Below are 11,527 nucleotides of genomic sequence, written 5' to 3'. Positions count from 1 at the left end.
TGAACAGGGCCATATGACTAAGGGTCTTACAAGCCAGATCATCCCAGTTAGGGTCAGATTCAGCTATCTCTAATGGTGAAACACCAAATGACCAATCTGCAGAGAGGCAGTCCAGGTTACTCTGGTAGTGTGGTGGTCACCAGGACCCTGGGTTTCTCCCTCTTGCTGCTCTGCCATCCTTCACATGTCTCCTGTGGTCCCAGATGGCCACAGGGATGAAAATTAGTTGTCAGGTCTCTATTACAAATGGAGAAAGGAGGAAGACGGCCTGTCTCCTGCCTTTTCACAGAGACTTCCTGGAAATCTTTTATTTCTAGTTTATCGCGTTGAACAGAACTTTGGCAAAAATAAAGCTGCAGGGGAGGCTGGGAAATTTAGCCTCTTATTCTGGATCGTGGTGTGCCCAACTGAAAGCCAGGATTCTAAGGTAGAAGGAAAAAAACAACGTTGGGGTAGGCAGCCAACAATCTTTGCTATGCCGTATCAGTGCTTTACTTTGTGAATTATGTTCTAAGGAGAGAAACGTGCTCAGTTTTAAAAAAAAAAGTTTATTTTTTTATGAGTGAGAGAAGTTGCAACCCCAACAAGGTCTCGATGCCACCATCTACCCTTCAGTCTCAGCTAGCCCCAGAATCATGGGCATGCATATGTCCAAGGTACTCAGGGAGATCTGTGGATGCAAACCCTGAACTTCCCAGATGGGTCAGCCTTACAAAGTACAGCATTTTACCACTGCACTGTCATCTAGCTCCTTCAAATTCTCTTTTTTAAAAGATCACCATCTGGGAGATGGATGGTAGGTTGGAGGGAACTGAGAACATAATGACCACAGGTCAGAGGTGAGCAGGGTACTGACCACGGCAGCAGAGACAGTTTCATTAGATTGACAAGACTAGTTTATTCATCAGATGTGAGCAAGCTCCTGGCTTTACTGCTAGGTTTATCTTGGTGTTGTAAAGACAGAAGTGATTGAATTCATGGGATTAGAGCTAATTGTGTGAGGAGAGGAGGTCTACTTGGAATGCACTTTACCAGGAACAGTCAGAAGAAGAGGAAAATAGAAGATGATGCTTTAGACATCAAGGGGAATAGAGCATTTTAATATTTAGATAGTGGCCAGCTGTGGCAAACACACCTGAACAAGCAGGAAAGAGAAGAACTGATGTTATTGATGGTATTTAAAAGTTAGGAAGTTGTCAATGATCTTATTACAAGCAATTCATTGAATGAAGGAAGAGAAAACCATCCACTGTGGGTGAGGGAGTACACAAGAGGAGAAGAAGAAAAGGTGAGGGTAACTCTTTTTCAAGAAATTTTGCCTCTAAGAAGATGGGAAAGAAGGGGTGAGTGTGGGCTGGTTCTATGGCACAGTAGTCATATGCCAATTAAGAGATGCTTAATTCCTCCGAGGAGACCATGGTTCTAATCCCCAGCCCAGTCAGCCTGAAAACATGCCAGATTGTGAGTGCCCAAGATCCAGAGGGCTGGAGAAGGAGATTGCAATGACACCAGACCCCATGGAGGGTGCTTGTCTCTCTCTCTCTGTCTCACATGTATGTACATGTTGTCATGAATAAAGAAAAAAATTAAAAGTTTGTATGTATATTGCTCCTTTTAAATTTTTTAGATGGCAAATTCTTGAACATGTTCATGCCACTAGGAAATAATAGAAGGGACAGGCTGAAAGTAAGAGAGACTGAGTGAGTAATGAAATGGGGTCCTTGAGATGGGCTCTGGCAGAGATTGCATTAGGAAGGAGGCCAGCTCTTCCTCTAACCAGAGGAAATGGGAAGGAAATAAGAATGGAGACACGGGGTAGTCTGAGGGTCTGGTCGCAGAAGTCAAAGGCATTTCCAGATGGCTTTTGTTTGCTCTGAGAAATATTCTAGAAGTTGAACTTACCTTGGTGGCTGAGGGAGTATTGACAAACTTTTTGGTGGACCCTGTGATAATCATGTATGTACATGATTGGTCAACTTTTCCTTATGAAAAAGACCCTAGCAGATGGCATAATGGTTATGTGGCTGGACTCCCACATAGTTGACCACCGTTTGAGACCCAGCACACCGGGTGCATGTGCGTGCATGCCCAGAATCCTGAGAAGAGAATGGAGGAGATTTCTCGCTTTCTATCTCTCTTTGCTATAGGCATGCTCCCTATAGCAAAGATCTCTCTTTAAAAAAATAAAATAAAATAAAAAGACCCTAGTATAGGTATGTTATTTTCTGTTTTTAAATGAATAAATAGGATCTTTCAAAGGACCTAGATTTTGCCTAATAACCTTCAGACATGTGAAGTGCAGAGACAATATGTAAGAGTGCTTTGCACAGAACTTGGCAGTCAAACATGGTGCAGTAAGGCTTTAGTGAAAAAGGCAGTGTTCTTGAAACACTTTCTGTACATATGGAGCGTCATTTCTAATTTGTTTTACTATTTACACAGCTCATTTTCTTTCAGGCAAGCTTGCTTTTGTTGAAAAAAAAATTCTTTCAGATTGCAATAATCATACCCTTGTGAACCATAACAGGGCAGGTACTGTTAGCTTGCTTTGGGTATTTGGCACCGTCTCCAGGAATAGCACAAATATGCTACCAAGAACTGGGTTATACTATTGCTAATGGGAACAGTGCGTCCATGGCCGTGTGAAGAATTTGGCTTTTCTTCTAACTGGAAACTGAGTTGTGAACAGACTTGGCAAGATACAGATCATGGTAGAGAGTTCTTAAAAGATCTTTGGAAAAAAAAAAATCTCCTTTTAGTTTCTGTTAAAAAACTAGACTGACAAGTTAGAAGGCAGAATGTTGTTTAAATCAAGTTCTTTCGGTGACTGCCAACTGCTTTCTTTTCACTCATTCTCAGAGGAAGTTAGGTATTTGACCAATTCTTTGCTACCAGTGAGAAGAGAACATGAGTAGCTTGGCCTTCCCTGGACATTTTTCCCAGAGCCTCATGGGGTTTGCTCTGCCTCACCTGTGGAGGTTGCCAACTGTCTAGTTAGTAGCAGTTGAGGTCTTCTTAGAACACTGAATTCTATTCATGTCTGAGGAAAAAGAAACAGGATGACTGAGACTGAGAGCACAAAGATCCTGCTAGTGACTGACCGAAGTGATTCAGGGTAACATTGAGGCTGTATCCGGCTGTGCATGGTACTCCTTGTTGTCTCCAAACACCATCCATCTTTAACTGAGAGGGTGTCTTTGTGCATTCTCCTGGAGAGGCTGAGAGGAGAGAGTGGAGGGCAGTTCTAAAAATGTCTCTGTGACTAGGTGTGTCCAGTGTAACTTTAGCTGTTGCTAAGCAACTTATTAACACAGATCCTCTTGGCTTGTTGGGCTAAACTAAGCTCTGTGGGACTGCTTGGGGAGGTCCTCTGGCGGACAGTGTGGACAGCTTCACCAGCAGAGAAATGTGGTGAAAAGCCATGCTCACCACTTAATTTAACTTTAATAAGCTCTACACAAAAAATGTCCTGGCTTCCTGGGATCAGACTATTGATACCTTTTTTCTTTTGGTGTACAGACGTATGTCTGTCTGTATACATGTAGGCTGGGGATTGGGTATAAGAGATGAAACATAAGTAAAAGGTAAGCCCTCACTGGAGACTTTAAACAGCAATATTAACCTGATCACTTTGGACATCTGTTCCCCCCTCATACCTTGTTACTTTCTTCCTTTTCTGTCCATAACTCTTCTCAGCATCCTTTTCTTGTGAAATTCCTCAGTGGGACCTGTTAACTGCTTTAAGGATTAGATATGGCAAATTAAGTAGGTATGACTGAATATACTATGTAAAGAACCATGGTTCCTTGACATTTGTAGAGGTGGGGTGACTCTTCTCCCCTCCTAGCTTAGAGTGTAAGGTTCTAAATATGGCCCTTTAGAGAAAAATCTAGATATTTAGCCGAATGGTAAGTAAGCTTTCCTGCTGTTGTCAGGGCCAGGGCATGAGTCTATTAACTGTTAGGTTTTTTAATTCGGTTATATGTTGATCAGCTCATTTCACATCAGACTTGACAACTGTTCAGAATTATATTTTAAATTTAAGCTTAGGATTTAAAAAAATTTTTTTTGAGAGAGAGCTTTTTGCTGCAGGGGTGCGTGTGCTTGCCAGAGAGACAGAAGGATAGCTAGAAATCACCCCCCAGGGGGTATGACCATGCCACAGTCCCTTCTTCTCCATTTTCCTCTTGGGATTTTGGGCACACATGCACATGCACCCAGCATGAGTTTTAAGCCTCTGGGTCTGGGACTTGAACCATGGTTGACTACATGGTAGTCCAGTGCCTTAACCATGGTGGCACCTGCTGGTCCCCAAACGTAGGTCCTTAAGATACCAACCTTGGGGAGATCTTGAATTAAAACTAGTATATTTAATACACATTTTGGTGCTCTAGTTAATGTTAAACTCAAAAAGAGGCTGAGACCTTATGCCATCGTAAAATCAGTTTTGGGGATACAAGAACATTTGAAATTGTTACATTTTTATTAGAAATTTAATAACCAAACGTTGAAATTTCGATATTACAGTGCAAGAAATTCCTTAGCCTAGTCATTTGCTAGATTGCTTTTGTGATCACTACAGCTTACAGTTAGAGCAGTAACTATACTTAGCCAAGGCTGGTGGAGCAGCAAGGTGTTTTCAGTTGGCCTTGCTATGACTAGATGTACTGCTGGTTGTGATGCAGCCGCCATGATGTCATTTTTCTCCTTGTCTAGTAGTAACTGAAGTGAGGCTTTGTCCTTTTGGTATCCCGAACTTGTACATTTCATTGATGGTGATATTGTCATTTCCTGGAAATTATCCCACAAACCAGAGTTTTGTGCATGCTTGTAGATGTTTTCAGTATTTTCTCATTTATATTGCCTTATTTTGTGTGTATTAAAAACTATTTCTGCATTTACTTGTTGCCTCACACAATCACTTAAGACTTTAGATTCTGAATCTGGAAATTTGGTGACAGAATAGCTTTCAAAACATGTGTTTCTGAATTTCTATCTGTACCTTTGTTTTCTTTTTTCTTTTTTTTGGAGAGGTTTTTGCTATAGGGCACATGCACTCTCCAGAAAGACAAAGACAGAGAGATAGAAAGCGAGAAATCACTCCCTCCCCCACCCCTGCCCCCCCAGGAAGGGATGGCCATGCCGCAATCCCTCCATTCTTCTCTCAGGATCTTGGGCACACACGCACACGTGCCCCACATGAGTTTAAGCCACTGGGTCTGGGATGTGAACCATGGTCGACTACATGGGAGTCCAGTGACATAGCCATTATGCCAACTGCTGGTCCCTGTACCTTGGTTTTCATAGCATAAAAGCCAACAGCTATGTCTTTGTAAGAAGTCTGTGAACTCAGGACACCTTCCTGGGTTGGTTACTTCTTCAGGCCGTTGGTAAGTCCTGCTGTGTTGTTTTTGTTACTTTCAAAGAGTACTTTTGAGACCATCTTTTTGTTCATGCAGCCTATGTAAAATGTAATAATGGCTGTGTCTTCTTGTGTGAACATCTCATGTAAGTAAAGGTCTTCTGAAAGCTTGAAGCAGAATGTGGTGAGTGGCCTACCTTCTCTCAGCTCACTGTCAGACTTGAAAAGTCTGAAAGAAGCATCAACTGCTGGTGATTCCTAGACCATTCTTTTACCCTGTTTGTCACGTTGCATAACGTATTTTTTTTTTACTTTTTCCTATTGTGTAAATATTATTTCAGATAGCATCTTTTTAGTATTATTGAAAATGTGTCAATGTACTGTGCTTTTAGACATTAAAAAATGCTCTATGTCTAAGTATAAGAAGAAGAATATTTAATTTTGGTAAAATTTAGAATAAAGTTTTTCAGTAACATATAAGGAACTTTATTCCTAGGACTCAGAACCTTAGCCATATTAAGAATCCTATGTTCCCTCCATTCTTCTCTCAGGATCTTGGGCACACACGCACACGTGCCCCACATGAGTTTAAGCCACTGGGTCTGGGATGTGAACCATGGTCGACTACATGGGAGTCCAGTGACATAGCCATTATGCCAACTGCTGGTCCCTGTACCTTGGTTTTCATAGCATAAAAGCCAACAGCTATGTCTTTGTAAGAAGTCTGTGAACTCAGGACACCTTCCTGGGTTGGTTACTTCTTCAGGCCGTTGGTAAGTCCTGCTGTGTTGTTTTTGTTACTTTCAAAGAGTACTTTTGAGACCATCTTTTTGTTCATGCAGCCTATGTAAAATGTAATAATGGCTGTGTCTTCTTGTGTGAACATCTCATGTAAGTAAAGGTCTTCTGAAAGCTTGAAGCAGAATGTGGTGAGTGGCCTACCTTCTCTCAGCTCACTGTCAGACTTGAAAAGTCTGAAAGAAGCATCAACTGCTGGTGATTCCTAGACCATTCTTTTACCCTGTTTGTCACGTTGCATAACGTATTTTTTTTTTACTTTTTCCTATTGTGTAAATATTATTTCAGATAGCATCTTTTTAGTATTATTGAAAATGTGTCAATGTACTGTGCTTTTAGACATTAAAAAATGCTCTATGTCTAAGTATAAGAAGAAGAATATTTAATTTTGGTAAAATTTAGAATAAAGTTTTTCAGTAACATATAAGGAACTTTATTCCTAGGACTCAGAACCTTAGCCATATTAAGAATCCTATGTTTTTAACTACTTTAAAAAGTTGGCAATCTATAGAAAACATTTTCACATGCTTTTCATTTATTTGTTTAGCCTCCATAGACTCAGTTATTAGGAACTGTCTTCTTAAAGTATTCTATAATATAAAGTGTATGTTTTGAAGTTGGATTACTGAGAACAAATGTATTTAGATAACTCTTTATCTCTAAATACTTTTCTTCATGAAGTCTATATTCCTTATGGTGTGTGGATCAAAGATAATTTATCATGAATATACATGACTTTGGAGTGTTTTTTTCTCCTAGTGAAAATTTAAGGCAGCAAGGTTGACATTTGGTTTTTAATTCATCTTCACAAGAGGTGAAAAATTCCTATTAGTACTTTTTTTGAAGACCCAAAACCTAAATGGAATTAAATAACTGAAAATTAAACATGGTTCCTAGAACTCACTTAGTTTAATGCTATGAATGTTAGCATATCAAATAATTCTTTAAAGATTAGGATTAAGATGTAATCTAATTTAGATTATGCTGCCTGACATTATTATTTAAATTTGCATAAATACTTCTTGGCTTAAAAAGAAAAGATATTTAACTAAGTTTCATGGTTGCAGTTATTCTGTTAACCAATTTGTTTTAATGAACTAAAATATTTGAAAACATTAATTGTACATAAAATTAACAGCTTTCAACATCACTAATCATTGTGGTATCTTTACTCTGGTACTAAGCTTTTTTCTTTTTTTTTTTTTTTAAAAAGAGAGCGGCTTTTACTGTAGGGCATTTGTGCTGTGCTCACCAGAGAGGCAGAGGTGGAAGGACAGAAAGTGAGAAATCTCCCACCTCCCCAGTGGGGATGGCCACTCTGTAATCCTTTCTCCTTCATTATCCTCTTGAAATTTTGGCCATGCACACATGCCTGGCATGATTTTTAAGTTGCTGGGTCCAGGACTGAAAAAGAGAGCGGCTTTTACTGTAGGGCATTTGTGCTGTGCTCACCAGAGAGGCAGAGGTGGAAGGACAGAAAGTGAGAAATCTCCCACCTCCCCAGTGGGGATGGCCACTCTGTAATCCTTTCTCCTTCATTATCCTCTTGAAATTTTGGCCATGCACACATGCCTGGCATGATTTTTAAGTTGCTGGGTCCAGGACTTAAACTGCGGTCGACTACATGTAATCCAGCAACATAACCGCTTCACCATCTGCTGGTCCCAATAATAAGCATTTCTACTTTAACTGATAGTGTATTAGTGTTACATGAAATTTTTTACCCTGATAAATAATTTTTTTTACATCTAGATAATGTTTACTTCTATTTTAAATAGAATATTCAAATATCAAGAAATCACAACAATATGTCTTGTTTGAATTGGCGATTTTGTAATGATTAGATGGGTACCTACTTCATAGTATGACTTAAGTTTTTTAAAAGCAAATAGACAAATAAAATTAAGTAAAACATAGCTTTTAGGGATACATACATAGGTGGTAAACTATAGAGGGTAAAAGTCCAAATAGTGGTTACCCCTGGGCTGGGTGCTGAGTGTGATCAGGGATGAATACACAAGGCTTCTAAGTTATAGCAACATTCTTTTTTCTTTTTCTTTTTTTTGTTATTCTTTTGACTGTATATGTATTTTTATTCTGTTTTTTAGGGGGAGAGGTATTTGCTATAGGGCGTGTGCACTCACCAGAAAGAGAGAGACAGAAAGTGAGAAATCACCCCCTAGGGGGGATGGCCACACCGCAATCCCTTCTCCTCCATTCTCCTCTTGGGATCTTGGGCATGCACATATACGTACCCAGCGTCAGTTTAAGCCACCAGGTTCAGGACTTGAACTGTGGTCAACTACATGGGAGTCCAGTGACAAAGCCATTATGCCAACTGCTCGTCCCAGTATATATAATTTTAAATAAACTTTTATACATATAATGTTTCACAATTTAAATTTTTAGATGAAATTGGGAAACAGGCCTATCTTACCATGTGTAGGAAAAAAATTTTTTCTTCTCCATATCTGTTTTTAAAAACAGTATATTCAAAGCATTAAAGAGGTAAGAATATTTCTGAAGTAACAGTTCTACCTAAAATGAATTCATGAACTAGGAGTTTTAAGTTAAATTGATTTTCACACTCTCGTGAGAACTCTGTAAATACTAGATTTTTGCTGGGAAGTGAAAAGTAATCACTAAGTGGAAATTCTTGGCTTTTACAAAATAATTGGAAAATAATTGGCTGCTTGGTTCCATTTGCTGAGTCTCCTGAGTAAATATAATGTATCTAAGAAATTCCACTAACCTGGTAATGGACTACTTGAAGCCATTCTATCACATTGGCATTTCTTTTACTGACTTGATATCAACAGCTGGACTAGAAAGGATTATAATCTCATCTGCTATATCAGGGTGACAGAGGGTTCAGCTCTATCATACACCTTTATTTTTCTAGAAGTGTGGCACTTAAATTGGGACCCATTCAGCATTGCCAGTTTCTTCAAAATGCTGAACAGGGATACCTGTGGTACAGTGGTTAAGGTGGTTGGATCCCACATAGTCGCCTGCATGGTTTGAATCCTGGAACTGGTGGCTTGAGAAACACACTGGCACACGTGTGTGAGTGCCCACAATCCTGAAAGGAGAGAGAAATGGAGGAGAAGGGATTGTGGCATGGTCATTCTCCATGCGGGGGGAGTGATTTCTCACTTTTTTTCTCTGTCGCTGGTAAGCGCAGGAGCTATATTGCATGATTTTAAGAAAAGGCACTGAATAAATTATGTTCATGGCAATAGAGTCAAATTAAAACATCCTTCAGGGGAGTGTGAGTCATCTGGGCTATGGCACTTTGTGTGTATTGGGAGTCCAACTCATTCTGATCCCTACATTGTCCTTACCTGGACCACGTGCAGCCAGGGAAGCAACCAGGTATGATATGTGTTCTTTCCTGCCTCCCAGTCCTTCTTCTCCTTGGCATTTTAGCAACCCAGTATTTAGGTAGCACCACCTGGACTATCCAGAGGCCTACCACCTCCTCCTGTCATTTCTTTCACCAGCCCTTCTTTTGGCTCATGAATATATATGAATGGCCACAGACAGCTGCTCAGCAGCAGTTACAGGAAGATCAGCAATCCTTACACATTAGGAAATTCAGTCCATGTAATAATTGAAGCAGTAGAGAGTCTTGAAAAAGAGTACTCTGTTTCCTCAGTATTTGCACCAAGCAAGAAAAAGTATATTAATCTACGCTTGGTGGTTAATATCTTAATTGCACAGTAGAGTAAGAGCCATATGGTATTTGTTTTGTGCAAGAATAGTGTGGTCAAGAATCTCTATATGATGTATGCATGTATGCTTGTCTGACCAAGAATAGAGACCTTTGCCTTCACAGGCAGAGATTGTTGGAGTGTGAGTCTATCAAGTCCTTTCTCAACCACAGATCTTACACATCACACACTTACTCGTGCACACACCCCCCCTAGAGGAAGCAGAACAAGTAGCTAATGTTCACAGCACCACCAACTGAGTGGTTTCCACTCACATGTTCTCTGACCTACACCATGATATAATTGAAGAACCCCTTTGAGGACCTATTGCATTAAAGCAAAACACCACCACGGAAAATGCCACATAAGTAGATTGAAAGTACAGGGTGATCTTTTTAAAAAGCTTTCATTCTTGTTATGTCCAGTCTTGCTTGTGCTTCCACTTTGAACAAAAGAATTTGGGCCTTTGCTAGAAGTGTCATTGTTTACTTCCCACAAGGGAGAAGTTTAAGGCTTCTGCTCACAGAGTAGGTGAGGATTCTCAGGAGGACACTGAATTAGGATCTTCTCCAGCCTCAGCTCTGGCCTCTCCCTTCCAGGACACTTCTTGGAACAATGTGAACACTGAACTTTCCACTACAGGCTCTTACACAGTGAGACCCGAAAGTTAAATAATTGAAGAAGGATTTATGTCCCAGGGCATAACCTAGCAGTGTGGGAGAAAGCCTATGCCATTTTCCTCTGGAGAGCAAGTTCCAGACTGGATGGAGGAGAATGGCAAGGAACACATGTGTTTTGTTTTGGACTTCACCTCCTTGATAGGGGGACTAATTGTTGTTATTTATTTATATACTTTAGAATTGAAGTGGATCTTTAGTGCACACAGATATTTAGACTTGAGTTCTGTGCATTTCGTGTGCTATGCTGATGCAAATTGGGACTCCTGAGTTTTTTAATATGGTCCAAGAGACTTGGACGATGTCATCAGCCAGGAAGTATTTGTAGACTACAATTTTCCCCTTCTTTTTCTCCACTGTAACATAGATAAACCACTGAGATACTTTTGTGTACAAGGGAAGTTGCCTAAAAGTACTTGATTTTTGAACCAGAAGTGCCCCTTAAAAAAATTTGAAGTTGATACTTTCAGAAAAACCAAGACTCTTTAAGGAAGCATGGAAATAACCCTGGGATTGATTTTGCTTTTAATTCCTCATAATGTGTTTAAATTACTTCTGTAATTTTATTTTTCTTTCAGATTCAACCCTATGAAAAGATAAAGGCCAAGGGCCTGCCCGATAACATAGCTTCTGTGCTGAACAAACTGGTGGTAGTGAAACTCAATGGTGGTTTGGGAACCAGCATGGGCTGCAAAGGCCCTAAAAGCCTGATTGGTGTGAGGAATGAGAATACCTTTTTGGACCTGACTGTTCAGCAAATTGAAGTGAGTAACATTTAGCCTTCCTCATGAGATACCAAAATAGTTTTTAGGTTATCATAAATGTTATATTAAAAAATGCGGCAGATGTGAATTTGAGCTAATCAAAGAGCTTGCTATCTTTAGTCATTTTATTAGTGTAAAAAAAAAGTGTAGTGTTCCTCAGGGCAAATCCATAGGGTAATGTGAAAAACCTTTTGATCTTAAATAGATTTGTGG

General features: G+C 39.8%; 1 protein-coding gene across 4 annotated transcripts in view; it reads left to right on the top strand.

Moving 5' to 3' along the window:
- UGP2 (UDP-glucose pyrophosphorylase 2) overlaps positions 1 to 11,527 on the top strand; it is a 74,031-nt gene that overhangs the window by 47,074 nt on the left and 15,430 nt on the right. For 3 of the 4 annotated variants that reach the window (XM_006152200.1, XM_006152198.3, XM_006152196.2), the window contains exon 4: positions 11,129 to 11,197. In XM_006152200.1, coding sequence (XP_006152262.1) covers positions 11,129 to 11,197 — 69 coding nt within the window. Of the gene's footprint in view, positions 1 to 11,128; positions 11,315 to 11,527 lie in introns of all 4 variants that reach the window. The other variant, XM_006152197.2, reaches the window with a different exon arrangement.

The sequence above is a fragment of the Tupaia chinensis genome, unplaced genomic scaffold (genome assembly GCF_000334495.1).
Source record: "Tupaia chinensis unplaced genomic scaffold, TupChi_1.0 Scaffold000341_1, whole genome shotgun sequence".
NCBI classification, from domain to species: Eukaryota; Metazoa; Chordata; class Mammalia; order Scandentia; family Tupaiidae; genus Tupaia; species Tupaia belangeri.
This window is presented reverse-complemented; position numbering and strand designations above follow the sequence as displayed.